The sequence below is a fragment of the Dama dama genome, chromosome 7 (genome assembly GCF_033118175.1).
Source record: "Dama dama isolate Ldn47 chromosome 7, ASM3311817v1, whole genome shotgun sequence".
NCBI lineage: Eukaryota > Metazoa > Chordata > Mammalia > Artiodactyla > Cervidae > Dama > Dama dama.
Genome location: NC_083687.1, coordinates 17,532,484 through 17,549,865, shown reverse-complemented (window position 1 = coordinate 17,549,865; position 17,382 = coordinate 17,532,484). Strand labels below are relative to the sequence as shown.

Below are 17,382 nucleotides of genomic sequence, written 5' to 3'. Positions count from 1 at the left end.
GATAAAAGTATCGGTCAACCCAGAAGACTTAATGATCTTGTAAGAATATACAGCTAATAGCAGAGCCTCAAAGGACATGAAGCCAAAAACTAATTAAAAAAAAAAAAAAGGTTTCTCTTAATCTTCCAGGAATTTGACCCTGAACACTGACCCTGAACCCTGAAAGTAGGCAAAGACACAAAAAATTGGCTTGTGTTGTAGTATTCATTTAGGTCTGGAAGACACATCTTGTAAGAAGAGGGATCTGTTAAATTAACTGTGCAAATCTGACTCATCCTTGTAAAAATCAAATAGACGCCTCACTGAGTCAGAAAATTTCAAAACATCTCTGTCTCCTTGTGAGCCAGACAAATAAAACAAATAGTGCTTCTGGCAGATTTCAATCCAAGTGCAGTTGCAAGCCTGACTTCTGATATCATTTATAGAACCAAGAATAGAAAAATTTTTTAGCAAAATCTTAACTACAATGATCTCTGCAGGGTGTAATAGTAGGATTTAAATTTCCTCATTATTGTCGATGTCTTAGAAGTTGCTGCATTCAACAGTTTTAATTTAAAATGTTGAAGCTACCTTAGAGTTTGGTTTTGTTGTTGTTTTTTTTTGGCTTTTTAAATTTGCAGACATGATAGTACTTTTTTGCTGCTTTCACACTTGAATAGCAATCAGCTTTTGTATAAAATTCTAGAGGCAGATTTTCTTTACACATCATCCCACTGTCTCTCAGTATTTGTTACTTGGTGGAAGAAATTCGAGTCCCACTCAGTTCAATCCTTTTGAAGGACTCAAGTTTTCTTTTTCTGTTTGTTTAGCAGCAGGAGCTTTTATTTAAATTTAAAATCTCTCACCTGGAAACCGTCCAGTCTTGATTTTACTTCATGAATTTTTCCTTGCCAATGTTAAAAATTCTCTCAACTTCCAATTTCAGATACCTTTTTAGATCTGGAGAGTAGCTTTTTTTGTTTCTAATTTTTATGAAAGGTAGTTGATTTACAATGTTGTGTTAGTTTCTTGTATACAGTGAAGTGATCCATGATCCAGAGTATATATAATTTTTCAGATATGTATATATATATATATATATTCAGATTCTTTTCTGTTACAGTTTATTACAAAATACTGAATGTAGTTCCCTATACCATACAGTAAGACCTTTTGGTTTTTTTTTTTTTTTTAATCTGTTTTATATGTAGTAGCTTGTATCTACTAACCCCAAACTCCTAATTTATCCCTCCCTCCCCTCTTTTCCCCTTTGGTGACCATAAGTTTGTTTTCTATGTCTGCAAGTCTATTTTTTGTTTTGTAAATAAGTTCGTTTGTATCGTATTTTAGATTCCACCTATAAGTGAGATCATATGGTATTTGTCTTTGTCTGACTACTTCAGTTAGTGTGATAATCTCTAGGTCCATTCCAGTTGCTGCAAATAGCATTATTTCATTCTTTATTATGGCTGAATAATATTCCTATATATTTGCATGTATACTACATCTTTATCCATTCATCTGTTTGTGAACATTTAGGTTATTTCCATATTTGGGGCATTGTAATTAGTGCTGCTCTGAACACTGGGGTGCTTGTACCTTGGAAAGTGTTTTTATTTAATATACACTTTTAACCTCATTTATGATCCACTGTCCCACGTTAATCTTCAAGGACATTTCTTATTTGTAGATGATTTGTAAATTGGATTTCTATGCCTTGCCCTCCAGTACATTTCTGAGCTCTTTAAAGTGTCCTATTCATTTTACATTTGGGATTATTTCTGAAGTGAGTCTTTTCTGTTACTGACTTTTCACACTGTCAAATCTGCCTTTCGTTGCTTCTAGTAAGGAACCTTCTCGATTTCTTTCTTCTCTTCTCACTGTCTTGTACTACATCATCCTGCGTCTTTTCTGGTCTATGAATGAGCCCAGTCTTTGGATTCCTACGTTGTCCTTGACGTCTGGAGCCAAGATAACCAGTGATGAAACACAGCATCAGACTCAGCACCTCCCAGCAATGGCAAAACATCCTGTTGTGCAACTTTCTGGAGCCTCTGGGGCAGAGTGTCCCCCTGTATCTGTGCCAGGAGCCACAGAGCAGTTGGAGTCAGTGCACATGAAGGATGAGAAAGGCCAGGCTCTGGAGGCTGCTCTGGATGCTCTTCATCCCAGGTAAGATGGGGAGGAGGCATGAGCAGGTGAGCTCTTTGCCCAGGACCTGGGGTTGGGGCCAAGCCCTCCACTTAGGTCTCCCTTTTCCTCTGAAGCTCCGGGGGATGTGGCCACCCAAGACAGAACCATCCCATAGATAAGCCACACTGGGTTTCTCCACCCAAACTTAAAAGAATCAGAACACACAGGGCCTGAGGACAGAACTAAAGGGGGTGGGTTAGGGAAACAACAAGATGCCTGTGCCTTTTGATGTTGTCAGGGACATGCAAAACCCTGACTGGGAAACTAATGATAGAGAAAAATCTCACCTTGACATGATCTAAGGGAATTTTGGCTTTGAGTAGGAATTTTTTTCACCTTTATATTCCATCATGGTGCTTTTGGTGTTGAAAGAAGTGTTAGTCACTCAGTCGAGTCCAACTCTTTGTGACCCCATGTCTATCCATGGAATTCTCCAGGCAAGAATACTGGAGTGGGTTGCCATTTCCATCTCCAGGGGATCTTCCCCACCCAGGGATCGAACCTGGGTCTCTCGCATCGCAGGCAGACTTTTTACCAACTGAGCCGCCAGGGAAGCCTAAACCCCAAAGACATAGTCCACTCAATAAATATCTCCCAGTGGCCAAGCATGGGCCAGGAAACCTGCTGTTGCTGAGGACACAGAAGTGCTCAGAAGAAAAATGCCCATTTTTCACAGAGGCCGTGATCCCAGGGCCCTGAGGCTCCGCTGCTCAGGCTCCACAGGGTTGCCGGGGCCCTACTCTTTTCTTCCTGCCCAGCTCACACCTTCACTAAAAGTGGAAGCACTTGGAGCCTTCGTTGTTCCTGCTCCCAGTCCTCATGAATACATTGAGAAAGTAAGCAGAGAAGGGAAGCATATCAACAACGAGTTAAAAGAAAGGTTTGCTTTGGAAAGACAGAAAAGATTCCAGGGAGAGGATGTTTCCCGGGGACCCACTGCCTTGAGCAGAGTCCTGGACAATCACCTGATAGAGCCTGCACACCAGGGTTACTCAAGGATTCCTTGGCGCTGGGGTGATGATCTGGATGGGTACATAGGAGTGTGGTTCCATGGACCAGTGCATTTCCGTGTGCCTTTTCTTCTTCTTCTTCTTTTTTTAAAAAAAAAAAAACAAAAAAAACATGTTTTCATTTTGCAGTGGAGATTGTGTTTATTTATTTATTTTTAGTTTTATTCATTATTTGCCCGCACCGGGTCTTCGTTGCGGTGCGTGGGCTTTCTCTAGTTGGGGTGAGTGGGGGCTGCTCTCCGGTTGAGGTGCATGGGCTTCCCATTGCGGTGGCTTCTCTTGTTGCAGCTCACGGGTTCTGGGGCACAGGTTCAGTAGTTGAGGTGCATAGGCGTGGTTGCCCCTTGGCATGTGGTATCTCCCTGAAGCAGGGAGGGAACCTGTGTCCCTGCATTGGCAGACCGATTCCCAACCCCAATGCACCGCCAGGGAAGCCCTCCCTTGTGTCTTATTCAGGTTTTTCCAAAGGAGAACTGGGAGAAGATGGAAGGAAGACTGAGAGGAAACCAATTGTTTTTTCCCACTGGGTCCTATCAGGGTAGATTAGGATGTAACATAAAAGCTCCTTCTAGACCCTATATCCTGGGGAATAGAGTTGTTAGTCAGCTATTCTCACTTGGTTTGGCACTGGCTCTAATCCCAACCAGACATCTACCCTGGGCAATCTAGCTCAGAGGTTTAGAGTTGATTCTAGAGTCTTCCCTGGTGGCTCAGATGGTAAAGAGTCTGCCTGCAGTGCGGGAGACCCAGGTTCAATCCATGGGTCAAGAAGATCCTCTGGATAAGGAAATACCAATATTCTTGCCTGGAAAAATCCCATAGATGGAGGAGCCTGGCAGGCTATACCCCATGGGGTCACACTTACTGCTAAGCTTTTAAGACACTCTGATTTAATCTTTATAACTTATAAGTTGATACTACTATTATTCCTAGTTTCGAGACTAGGGTGGCCAAGAGTCAGACACTTTTTAGAGTCTGACTATGAGGGTTTGAATCCTGACTTCACACATTTCTCCTTTGGGACCTTGGGCAAAATCACACAATGTGTGTGTGTGCTCAGTCGAGTCCAACTCTTTTCGACCCCATGCACTGTAGCCTGCCAGGCTCCTTTGTCCATGGGATTTTCCAGGTAAGAATACTGGAGTGGGCTGCCATTCCCACTCCACTGGATCTTTCCAACCTAGGGATCAAACCTGCGACTCTTGCATCAGCAGGCAGATTCTTTACCACTAGGCCACCTGGGAAGCCCAAATCACATAACAACTTCTGGGTTATTAAATAAACTTTCTGTGCCCAAATTTTCTTGTCTTGAAACTGGGAATAATAGCAGTATCAACTGATAAGTTATAAAGATTAAATAAGAGAGTGTCTTAAACACTTAGTGGTAAAAGGTATTTGTTATTCTTTTTTTACATTAATAATATAAAGAATTCCTTTCTTGAAATGGTGCAGAAAGTGATGTACAGACTTCACTTCTGCATTGGTTTCTTCCTGTCTCCTTTCACAAGAGCCTGGCAGGTGTGTGAGCAATCCATCTCCTGTAACTCCTACCGTCTTAATCCATCCGGGCAGTTATAACAAAATACCACAGACTGGGTGGCTTATAAGCAACAGAAATTTACTTCTCCCAGTTCTGGAGGCTGGAAATTCAGTATGGTTGGGTTCTGGGGAAGGTCTTCTTCTGAGTTGCAGACTGACTACCAATTTCCCACTGTGTCCTCATGAGGGGGAAAGGGCAAGGGAGCCCCCTGGAGCCTCATTAATAAAGGCACTAATCCTATTCCTGAGGGCAGAGCCCTTATGACCTAACTATCTCCACCTTGAAGTTTAAGATTTCAAAATATGAATTTTAGGGGGACACTAACATTTAGATGAATAAAAGCAGCGATAATTGTAGGTAGTGGTAGCCTGACCTTGGTAATGGTAGGTGGATTGACCCACCACTATCCAGCCCATTATTTGGTTTCCCATGAAGGAAGGTATCTCAGGCCTGGATGGATAAACTGTAGTCCCTCAGTAAAGGGAGCCCTGCTGTGTCCAGTTGAAAACACAGACCTGGATCTTCTTCAACTCTACTTGGCCCTCCCATCAGCAAGGATCCCTTGGACCAGACCAGAAATTCATGCCAATTCTAGGCTCAACATTCAAGAGTGTGATTGAAACTTTTGTCCCTGTAATCCAAGGGTTCTCAGCCTTGGCACTATTGACACTATGGGTAGATTAATTTTTTCTTACGGGGTCTGGCTGTACACTGGAGGATGTTTAACAACATCTCTGGCCTGTACGCATTAGATGCTTTTGGCACCTCCCTGCTCCCAATGATGGGGGCTCCCTAGTAGCTCAGTCGGTAAAGAATGCACCTGCAATGTGGGAGACTTGAGTTTGATCCCTGGGTTGGGAAGATCCCCTGGAGAAGGGAATGGCAACCCACTCTAGTATTCTTGCCTGGAGAATCCCATGGACAGAGGAACATGGTGGGCTACAGTCCATGGGGTCTCAACGAGTTGGACATGACTGAGTGACTAAGCACAGCATAGCATAGCTCCCAATTATAACAACCAAAAATATCTGCAGGCATTGCCCAATGTCCCCAGAGGGAAAATTGTCCCCAGCGGAGGACCACTGCTGTGACTCCTTGACATTCTGTAATATTTAGAACTCTTTTGGAAGCAAGCAACATCCTATAGACCAATCAACACAGTAAGAAAGAGCAGCAGTCTCAGAGAGGATTCTGACTGGCCAACCTTAATCATGCGCCCACTTCTAGGCCAATCAGCATGGCCAGGGTGGTGAGATTCTTTGGCTTAGTCTGTGTCTGTGTGTCCATCCTGGAGAATATGGGCAGCCCCATCAGTAAAGGTACATAGGATACAAAGGATGAGGACCCTGAGAAAGAGGTGCTCTACTCCCCAAGGAAGGGAGAGATGAGGACCACAGAGCCAGACATCAATGTCCACCACGTCCTTGAGATAGCTTTCTCGCCATTTTTCCAATAGTCTCTTGATCTGGTCTCTCTCCTCTGACTTAGATGAAGTTCCTCTAGCTGTTCAGTGGAGTCACTTTCTGATAGTAACATCTCCTCACATCCACTTTGGACCCTGTCCCTGGTGGTCTAGTGGTTAGGATTCAGCAGTCTCACTCTTCACCCTGTACATCCTTCTCTATAATTGTTCCCTCCCTTCATGCCCCTGTGACTCATGGTCCTAGCCATGTGTCCCACGCTCTGTCTCTATTCAGACAATTTCTTCCTCTCAAAAACAGTCATTTATGAAAGTTGATTTGCACAAATCATACACAGTCTAACTTTTGTGGTCAAAATCAATCAAACAAACAAACCAAACGACCCCCCCCCAAAAAAAAAAAAAAAAACTACTTGCAGTGATAAGATATGGGGTCTAATGCTAACTTGCAGGGAAAGCTGCATCTTCTCTGGAGACCTTGAGGATCTTGTCTAAAAATTCGGTGATTGAACAAGAAAGAAATGTGGCTCCTCTCTCTCTTTTTCTCTTTTTTCCCAAAGAGAAGGAAGCTATTCCTCACAGAACTTAACTCAAATTCTCTGCTTACAGAAATCCAAGCTGTCGCTAAAGTATTTGAGGAGAAATGTACTCTAGCAGAGGGGCAGACCTTGACCGTGAGCTGTCCTACCAATACTAACATATATTCCCAAAGCCAGAAGGCTTGGCAGAGGCGGAAAGATAACGGGGAGATCCAGACACTGGCAATCACAGAGGGGTCCAGTCAAGTCCAGGTGGGGAAGTACTTCCTAGAAGACATCCCCAGTGAAGGCATACTGCAAGTCCGAATGATCAACCTTCAAGTGGAGGACTCAGGACTGTACCAATGTGTGATCTTGAGACCCGGCAACCCCATCATCCTGTTCCACCCTGTCCGCCTGGTGGTGACCAAGAGTGAGTGATGTGTGGGTGGGTGGTAGAGGGTGGGACAGCCAAATCGGGTCAGGTGGGACAGCGGTGGTAGCACCACTAGGGCTGTGGCTCAGGATTTCTAGAAGCCTATGACCTCGCTCCTTGTTCTAGAAGCTCCTTGTTTCTCATTTGAGGTCCTTGAGAGACAACTGGTCCAACAGTAAGAAGGGATTGCATCTCATTCTTTGTATGGATTCCTCTTTGGGAGCAGAACCTAACATGCTGTGCTAGTGTAGGAAGTGGGATATGGTGAAAGGTGAGTGATGGACTTGGGACAATTTAGTCTCATGCTTCAGGTCTTCATGGAGAAGTCATTCCCTTGGGAAGCCTCTGTGAGTCACCCTACCTTCCTAAGGATGCATCTGAGGGCCCTCTTGTGTGCTTCCAAAGCAGAACTCCTCAGACCTTAAGTGGGCACAAACCACCTGGGAGTATTATTTTAGCCACAGTATGTCTAGGATGGGACCTAGATTCTGCATTTCCAGCCTCTTCACAGACAGTGCTGACGCTGCTGGTCCATGGCTTCCGTTTTGAGTAGCGAAGCACCAGGGCTCACTCTGCGCCCTCTTCATAGACAGCTCCATCTCACTGGGTGAAGCAGTGGCCAGTTTCCTTAGCTGTTCTCCCCTATTCATCTTTGAGAACCTTGAGGAAATAATCTGTGCCTTATTTGACTCTATAGCTCTAGCAACTGATGAAGTGCCTGGCATATAGTAGGGCCTCCACAGATGTTGACTGGATGAGTTAAGGAAAGCAGATTAGAACGGGGGCAGATTCAAGTTCCCAGCCCCTGTGGAGACCATATCTAAGGAAGACAAGACATATCTGCAATATATTAATGAAAGATAAGTTGCAAAGCAATATGCCACAGGTACGGGTGAGTGCAAGGCAGAGAGAATGGTACAAGATAATCAGGGAATTATTCTTGAAGAAGGGCACATATGGATTGATGAAGAATAGCAGGCAAGTGCATTTCCAATAACATGAATAGCCTGGAAATACCTTCCTTCTTCCTTATCTCCCTCCCTCCTTCTTTCCTTCCTTCTTTCCTTTTCCCTATCTCTGACCCAAGCACTGGCACACTATTTCTTTATTAAAATTAAAAGCAAAAGGAAACCTTGGTTCATGAGTGGGCATGTTCATTTCCCTCCTCAGTTTCATTCACACTACCACGCACCCTTCCGTCCATCCATTATCTGTCCAATCATCCAATGTGCTTTCTTGCAGGTTCTTTGGGACCCACTGCCTCAGATGACTATCCTTGCCAGATGTCTGTTCAGAATCCCACCCTTCCTCTTATCACCACCAAGCTCCGTCCCAGGCCCAGGACTGTGACCCAACTCATCCTCACATCAACTAATAGCCTCTCCTCTTCTGGTTTCATAGTCACTCCCACAAATGTGACACATGTCACCAGGTATGGTTTCCAGGTCTCTGGGCCCTTGGATTGGACACCAAGTCCTTTGATTCCCAGTCCATGTGCTGAGAGGATGTGGGGAGTGAGGGATGGGGGAAGGTAGAGGGCAGGGTGGGTTTGAGTCATTTCGGTCCAGTGGACCTTCCCAGGGGTGGAAGGAGTGTGGTGGTGCTGGTGTGAGGGGGAGGCTGTTGGAGGCAATGACGAGGCTGCCATTCTCCCCACAGTTTCCCTCTATGTTTGCTTCTTGCATGTCAGAGGGCTAAGGAGAGGGAAATGGCATCTGTGCTGAATTCCAAGGGCTCATCAAACCCCTAATGGTGTAGTGGGAAAAGAGACCCTGGATTCTAATGCCAGCCAGATCAACTGAAAGTGTAACTTCAGGCCACTCAGAAGCCTTCTCTGGCTTCAGTTTCCTTGTTTCTATGGTTGGGGTTGGAGGGGGTGGCAGGGGAGGGTAGAAAAAAAATCAGAGCTGGAAGCCATAATCTAGCCCAACAGCTCTGAGCAAGTGATGTGTGTTAGGATATCCCAGAGCGTAAGCTTTTATTTGGCTTGTTTTATTTACTTATTAAAAAATTTTTTTGAATGCACCCTGCAGCATGTGGGATCTCAGATAGAACCAGCGTCCCATCCACTGCAAGGCAGAGTCTTGATCACTGGACTACTGGGGAAATCCCTGACTGGTTTTCAATACTGATGCACATGACATCTGCAGACCAAAAGAGTTAGAATTTCTGGAGGTGGGGCTGGTCTCAAATTTTTATAAGATCTTCAGGACTCTTAAAATGTGCAGGCAAAGCTAAGAACCATGACCTTTGCATGCACACCTTTTTATACAGTTTATTATTAAATGTTGATTTATCTTAGAGTGTGTTTATCACTAAATGTTGACTTAGCAGAGAAAGAAATAATCTTCCATATTCCTATCAATCTAATGTGTCTTTTTTTGTCCATCTTTTCTTCTAGTTTTTATTCATGCTTGGATATATTTTAATGTGGCATTAATTCTAATTATACACATTTTCACTATTTTTCTTGGCTAAAACTATTCTTCAGTGTTGCTCCCTAGTCTTTGTAGTCAGAATTTCAGTGTACTTTTCTATCGGTAGAAAGCCATAGCTCACATAATCTTTTGCCTGTTTTTAGACATTGAGATTATTTTCATTTTTTGTAGTATTGATAACTCTGAGATGAACACATATTTGTAGATGTCCTTTTCTTCTTTTAAATTGTTCACTCAAAAGAAATTCTCTTAAAAGAAGCCGAACATTTATACTGTTCTGTATACGTTCTGGCATGCTCAATCGTGTCCAACTCTTTGTGACCACATGGACTATAGCCTACAAGACTCCTTTGTCCATGGAATTCTCCAGGCAAGAATACTATGGGGGGTTACCATTTCCTCCTCCAGGGAGTCTTCCTTACCCAGAGATTGAACCTGCATCTCCTGCACTGGCATGTGGATTCTTTATCACAGAGCTACCTGGAAAGCCATTTTCCTCTATACATACTGCCAATTTGTTTTCCAAAAGTTGGAAACAATTTGCCGTGAGATCCAAAATGTGGAAGAGAAGCAGAGTCACTACAGGGCTCTGGTACTTAAAAAAATATATCTGTCAAAATAGATGTGATGCTGAAAGCTCAGATTCTGTGTATGCTGGTGCCAAATCAAATCTCAGAGACAGTTTTGGGTGAAGTAGAAAGGAGTAGCTTTGTTGCTTTGCTAGACAAAGGGGGCCACTGTGGGCTAATGTTCTCAAAACTATGTGTTGCAACTTGGGGAAGATAGTGACAAGCTTCGTAGTAATTGTTCAGAGAGGGTGTGATCAGCTCATGAACATTCTTCTGATGGGCTGGTGATGACATAAGTAGGAGTCGGCATCCTCACCCTTCAGGTCCAACTGGTCTAGGGTCTACATGCTTGTGGGTGGCAGACCATTATTAATCTTTGTTAACTTCTACCACCTGGAGGGGGTTTCAATATCTGCAAAACAGCTCAAAGATATTGTCTGTATCCACTAGTGAGGAATCACAAACTGGAATCAAGACTGCCAGGAGAAATATCAGCAACCTCAGATATACAGATTATACCGCTCTAATGGCAGAAAGAGAAAGTAAAGAGCCTCTTGATAGGGGTAAAGAGGAGAGTGAAAAAGCTGGCTTAAAATTCAACACTCGAACAAAAACAAACAAGAAAAAAAAAAAAAAACTCAACACTCGAAAAACTAAGATCATGGCTTCCAGTCCCATCACTTGAAATGACAAATAGATGGGGAAAAAGTGGAAACGATGGCAGATTTTATTTTCTTGGGATCCAAAATCACTGCAAATAGTAACTGCAGTCACAAAATTAAAAGATGCTGGCTCCTTGGAAGAAAAGCTATGACTAACCTAGACAGCATATTAAAAAGCAGAGACATCACTTTGCTGACAAAGGTCTGTTTAGTCAAAGCTATGGTTTTTCCAGCAGTCATATATGGATGTGAGAGTTGAACCATAAAGAAAGCTGAGCACCAAAGAATTGATGATTTTGAACTGTGGTGTTGGAGAAGACTCTTGAGAGTCACTTGGACTGCAAGGAGATCAAACCAGTCCATTCTATAAGAAATTAACCCTGAGTATTCGTTGGAAGGACTGATGCTGAAGCTGAAGCTCCAGTACTTTGGCCACCTGATGCAAAAAGCTGACGCATTGGAAAAGACCATGATTCTGGGAAAGATTGAGGACAGGATGAAGGGGATGACAGAGAATGAGATGTTTGGGTGGCATCATTGACTCAATGGACATGAGTCTGAGCAAACTCTGGGAGATAGTGAAAGACAGGGAAGTTGCAAAAAGGGGGTTGCAAAAAGTCAGACACAACTGAGTGACTGAACGACAGCAACAATTGATGGGAAAACAGGACCTTGCCCAGAGGCTGCTCTTGACTTTTTCTCCCTGATCTTGAATCCCTAGTTCAGGTCAGTTGCTCAGTCGTGTCTGAGTCCTTGCAGCCCCATGACTGCCGCATGCCAGGCTTTCCTGTCCATCACCCACTCCTAGAGCTTGCTCAAACTCATGTTCATCAAGTCGGTGATGCCATTCAACCATCTCATCCTCTGATGTTCCCTTCTCCTCCCACTTTCAATCTTTCCCAGCATCAGGGTCTTTTCCAATGAGTCAGTTCATCCCATCAGGTGGCCAAAGTATTGGAGTTTCAGCTTCAACATCAGTCCTTCCAATGAATATTCAGGACTGATTTCCTTTAGGATGAACTAGTTTTATCTCCTTGCAGTCCAAGGGACTCTCAAGAGTCTTCTCCAACACCACAGTTCAAAAGCATCAATTCTTTGGTGCTCAGCTTTCTTTATGGTTCAACTCTCACATCCATACATGGCTGCTGGAAAAACCATAGCTTTGACTAGACAGACCTTTGTTAGCAATGTAACGTCTCTGCTTTTTAATATACTGTCTAGGTTGGTCACAGCTTTTCTTCCAAGAAGCGTCTTTTAATTTCATGGCTGCAGTCAACACCTGCAAAGATTTTGGAGCCCAAGAAAATTAAGTCTGTCACTGTTTCCATTGTTTCCCCATCTATTTGCCATGAAGTGATGGGAATGGATGCCATGATCTCCATTTTTTGAATGTTGAGTTTTAAGCCAGTTTTTTCACTCTCCTCTTTCACTTTCATCAAGAGGCTCTTCAGTTCCTCTTCGCATTCTACCACAAGGGTGATGTCATCTCCATATCTGAGGTTATTGATATTTCTCCGGGCAATCTTGATTCCAGCTTGTGCTTCATCCAGCCTGGCATTTCGCATGATGTACTCTGCATAGAAGTTAAATAAGCACAGTGACAATAGACAGCCTTGAAGTAGTCCTTTCTCACTTTGGAACAGTTTCTCAATTTCTCAATTTGGAACCGGACAGTTCATGTCTGGTTCTACCGGCTCCTTCTTGACCTACATATAGATTTCTCAGGAGGCAGGTAAAGTGTATTCCCATCTCTTGAAGAATTTTCCACAGTTTGTTGTGATCCACACAGTCAAAGGCTTTAGCGTAGTCAATAAAGCAGAAATAGATGTTTTCCTGGAACTCTCTTGCTTTTTCTATGATCCAACAGATGTTGGCAATTTGATCTCTGGTTCTTCTGCTTTTTCTAAATCCAGCTTGAACATCTGGAAGTTCTTGGTTCATATACTGTTGAAGCCTCACTTGGAAAACTTTGAGCATTATTTTGCTAGCGTGTGAGATGAGTGCAATTGTGTGGTAGTTTGAACATTCTTTGACATTGCCTTTCTTTGGGATTGGAATGAAAACTGACCTTTTTCAGTCCTGTGGTCACTGTTGAGTTTTCCCAATTTGTTGGCATATTGAGTGCAGCACTTTCACAGATAATGATCTTTTAAGATTTGAAATAGCTCAGCTGGAATTCCGTCAGTTCCACTAGCTTTGTTCATAGTGATGCTTCCTCATGCCCACTTGAATTCAACACTCCAAGATGTCTGGCTCTAGGTGAGTCATCACACCATTGTGGTTATCTGGGTTAGGAAGGTCTTTTTTGTATATGTCTTCTGTGTATTCTTGCCACCTCTTTTTAATATCTTCTGCTTCTGTTAGGTCCATTCCATTTCTGTCCTTTATTGAGCCCATCTTTGCATGAAATGTCCCCTTGGTATCTCGAATTTTCTTGAAGAGATCTCTAGTCTTTCCCATTCTATTGCTTTCCTCTGTTTCTTTGCATTGATCACTGAGGAAGGCTTTCTTATCTCTATTCTTTGGAACTCTGCATTCAGATGGGTATATCTTTCTTTCCTCCTTTGCCTTTAGCTTCCCCTCCCTTCCCTAATTAACAACTGCTTGAATCTGACCCCTGGGGCTCAGGGAAAGCCATGGAGGCTGAATGAATGTTGTTTCCTAAAATCAAAGAAATGGGGGACACAAAAACCTTGTGCCCAGGAGCCCCATAGAGCCCTGCATGGTATCGGACATGAGCTGGGACTTGCTTTCATCTATTACTGTGGACTCTGAGCTCCACAGGGTAGAGGCAGAGTGCCCTCTTCCCCTTCCGTTGTGCCGAAGTGTCTGGTACATAGTAGGTGATCATTAAAATCTTTAAAATAAGATAAATCTTTACAATAAATGCTATTCTTTTTTTTTCACTAATTTTCCAACGTATAAACTGAGAGTGCAAACATTCGCCCATATTCCTACTAGAAGCTATACTTCCTTCACCTGTTGACTTTATGTGTTTTAATTAACATGAACCATTCTATGCATCAGAGTACAGTTGGGAAGTCAGAAGCCACTGAGAAGTTTGAAAAAGAGGGAATTTAGAGGAGGGAGCAGTTTGTCCAGGAGATGGAAGAACAGAGGTGCCTATCTGGGGCCGAAGAGTTTGGCACCTCAGAGAAAGCCACTGTCACTCTGTCTTAGGAGGATTCCACAGAGGCAGGCTGTGGAGAAAATCTTGTGCAAATGTTTTAGGAAGTGATCCCAGGAAAAACCATTCCCGGGGAGTGGGACTGGGAGGGAAGGAAACCCAGCGAAGCGTGCCATGACCAAAGCGAGTCCCACGGGGACTAAAGGTGTTTCTGGGCAGCACAGGAGTTGTCTGTACGGAGAGGGGGCTGGGGAGCTAGAGGGCGTGTACTACCAGCACTGGGTGAGGGGCACAGCAATTCCCCAGGACTGTGGCCAGAGTGCTTGGGGTGGGGTGGGATGGAGTGGGGGTGTCTGGCTGCCTGCATACAGCCTCAGAAAGGGATGCCATGCTGGCCCTTGAGAGTGGACATATTCTAGGAGCTCTGTGCAAGAAAACGTTCCCGGGCTTGGAGGGGATAAGGCGGGGGACTGGCACGAGACACTTGGACGGGTTACAGTTTGTGGAGCCCAGAGCTGGCAACTCCCTGGGCGGGAGGGCTGGAACTGGGCACAGGCTTGCACTGCAGGGGGCGCAGCTGCAAGCTCGAGGGTCTAGAGAGGCCCTGCCTTCCAGCCCCCGCCCCAGCTCCCAGCCAGGGCAGCCAGGGCTGAACTTGGCTGCCTCAGACATCCAGTTCCTGCAGATGCAAGACGGCGCTGCAGGCTGGGGGTAGGTTTTAGCACAAAAGGACCTGTGCTGCTTTCTATGGCTGTTCTGTCATCTCTCCCTTGCTAGTTTGTACATTCAGGTTTAAGTTTTGCATAGGCACACGTGTTGATTTTTAAATTATTGCTTTGTTTTATTCCTTAATTGTGTTTATTCTATTTCCTGGTGCTTTCTCTATTTTTTCCATTTTATTTTAATCTTAATCCATCCAGGGGGTGTTATTTTGCTATATGGCATGAATGATAGAAGCAACGACTTTTTCTAATATTTTGCCACCCAGATATCACAAGACTATTTACTAGACAATTCTTGCCTACCTATTGGGCTGCCAATTTCCTTAGATATGAATTCTTAGCTATCTTTAGATCTATATCTGGACTTCTATTAGTTTCCCTGCTGTTTCTCTTTTTGACCAGTGTTTCATCTCTATGGATTAGTTGTGCTATAACCTATTTCCACGGGCTTCCCAGGTGGCACTCGTGGTAAAGAACCTGCTAGTGCAGGAGACATAGAGACATGGGTTTGATCTCTGGGTCGAGAAGATCCCCTGGAGGAAGGCATGGCAAACCACTTCAGTATTCTTGCCTGGGGAATCCCATGGACAGCGGAGACTGGAGGGCTACAGTCCATAGGGTCGCAAAGAGTCAGACACGACTGAGGCACCTGAACACACACACAACCCATTTCCACATCTGCTGAGTCTATACAAGCCAACTTTCTTCATTCATTTGCATCCCTTTCTTATGGTACCTACTGATGTTTACCCAGGGCTTTTTTTAGAATCACCTTGCTGAAGCCTATGAAAATTCATGATGGGATTTTGAAGAGGACTGGAATCTTCTCGGTTTATAAATGAGGCCAGAGAGGTGAGGTGACTCTCCCAGTATAGGTCCTGATACTGAGAGTGGAAGCCAGGTTACCTTGCTCTGGGAGCCCTTGCTCTCTCTATTGCATCAAGGCAGGAAGGAGCCTTGTCTGCCTGTCCTTTCTCCCTGGTGCCTCTTCTGGACGTGGACTCTGTGCTCTCAGTACTAAGTATATTTCTAATCAGTAGTTTTAGGTGATGGGACAAACTAAATGGACAGGACAGGGCCAGTTAGTATGGGGAAAGGAGGGATTGTGAGCAGATGAGCCAAGGGGTGTGAAAGACCATGACAAATACGCACGTGTGTGGGAGCATCCACGCCCATAGCAGTGCTCACTCTTCTGTCTCCCCCAGGGCCCCTGGGATCAGCATCGTCATTCCTGTGGCGTGTGGACTCCTGAGTAAGACCCTGGTTTTCATCGGTCTGTTTGCTTTCACGCAGAGGTCATTTGCATCTTAGCCACAGGAATCCACAAGAATGATCTCCGATCTCCATCCTTGTCCACCTGGCAGTTGTGCCTGAAGAGGGGTGTAAGGGGAAGAGGCGGGGGTCAGTGACATGAGCTGATCTGTAACTCAGGTGACGTCTAAGGCTCAGGATCCCACCTTCTTGGCCCTGCTAACTCCCCTCTTTTAACTGATAACCTTGGGCGTGCTTTGTCCCCTCACAAGAGAAGATACGGCCCCAAACCTGCTCATTCCACTGGCGGCTCAGGGTTTGCATTAAATAAAGACACTGTCTGGGACTTTCCTGGTGGCCCAGTGGCTAAGTCCGAGTTCCCAATGCAGGGGGCCCCCTGGGTTCCTTCCCTGTCAGGGAACTAGATCCCACATGCTGCAACGAAGGTGGAAAATCCCATGTGCTGCAACTAAGACCTGGCACAGCCAAATAAACAAATAACTAAATAAATAAATATTAAAAATGAAGACACTGCTTGATGCTTTTCACTGTCAAGGTCTGTGGGGATCATGAGGCACAGAGGCTACAGCTGCTAACTCTGCCCTGGTCCTCACCCTGGACCACAACATTTTGGCTTGAACTGGACAGAGTTCCCAGTACAGAGGCATCTTGTTCTCTCAGCTGCCAGGGCTGCCCTCTCCTCTAGAATCAGATGTTTCGATTTCTCCCCTTCATTTATGGCCTTTTCCAACACTCCTAGAAGATTGTTGAAAACCATGGAGCAAAGAGAAGATGAGATGTCATGGTAAGAACTCCATATTTGGGAAAGGGGAATTAAGCTAACCAGAAGGGCATATCCTGGGACAATACTGGGAGGATGAGATAGGATCCATGGCTTAGGACCGGTAAAGCAATATCATTTGTCTACTGTGTGCATTTATTGTGGGCATCAGCAGGGGTGCATCTGGCCACTGGATCCTCAGAACAACCCCACAAAGGCAGAGACCCATTCCTGGAACATGAGAAGTGCATCACCACTTACTGGCAGGGACAAAAACTAGAGCTCCTTTACTGAAGACCTAGCGCCTCAAAGCCACACAGAACGGAACAACAGGGAGCCTACTCTATCTGAGTGCCTCTTCCTTATATCACACGAGGGGCAGGGATGGTGGTGACCAGCTCTCACCAGTTAGGCTCCTGGAGGTTGTCCCCCACGTGCCCTGCTGGTACCGGCCCCTGCCTTCCTCTGCCTCTCTGCCCCTACAGCTCCCCCTTCACTCCCAAGCTCATCCATGAAATACGTGTTCAGGCCTACCAACAGATTTCAATCAGTACTTTCTGATTTTCTACCTCTTCTGACTCTAAAGGGGAAGGGGCCCCACTAGTGGTGAAGAGATGATGGGTCCTTCCATTCCCATTCAGGAATGGCCAAGGCCAAAGTCGTCCTAAATTCCCCACGAGCAAACATACACTACCACCCACGATCCATATTCTTACCATCTTCCCCTATTTTTGTG

General features: G+C 44.7%; 1 protein-coding gene across 4 annotated transcripts; it reads left to right on the top strand.

The window, feature by feature from the left end:
• Positions 1-2,003: 2,003 nt before the first annotated feature.
• On the top strand, positions 2,004-16,392 carry TREM1 (triggering receptor expressed on myeloid cells 1). 4 transcript variants are annotated; one of them, XM_061146675.1, is made up of 5 exons: positions 2,004-2,151; positions 6,752-7,093; positions 8,339-8,528; positions 15,381-15,466; positions 15,820-15,933. In XM_061146675.1, exons 1-4 carry the CDS (start codon positions 2,103-2,105, stop codon positions 15,454-15,456), a joined length of 657 nt encoding a protein of 218 aa, XP_061002658.1. In that variant the 5' UTR covers positions 2,004-2,102; the 3' UTR covers positions 15,457-15,466; positions 15,820-15,933. The 4 variants fall into 4 exon arrangements, with proteins under 4 accessions (XP_061002658.1, XP_061002657.1, XP_061002660.1 ...); XM_061146674.1 differs by having other exon boundaries at positions 15,369-15,466; XM_061146677.1 differs by lacking the exon at positions 15,381-15,466 and having other exon boundaries at positions 6,855-7,093; positions 15,820-16,392.
• Positions 16,393-17,382: the final 990 nt, after the last annotated feature.

Coding starts and splice junctions, on each gene's coding strand:
- TREM1 (XM_061146673.1), top strand. CDS start 2,103: ATGAGAAAGGCCAGGCTCTGGAGGCTGCTCTGGATGCTCTTCATCCCA. Junction 2,152..6,751: donor CTGGATGCTCTTCATCCCAG/GTAAGATGGGGA, acceptor CTCTGCTTACAG/AAATCCAAGCTGTCGCTAAA. Junction 7,094..8,338: donor CCGCCTGGTGGTGACCAAGA/GTGAGTGATGTG, acceptor GCTTTCTTGCAG/GTTCTTTGGGACCCACTGCC.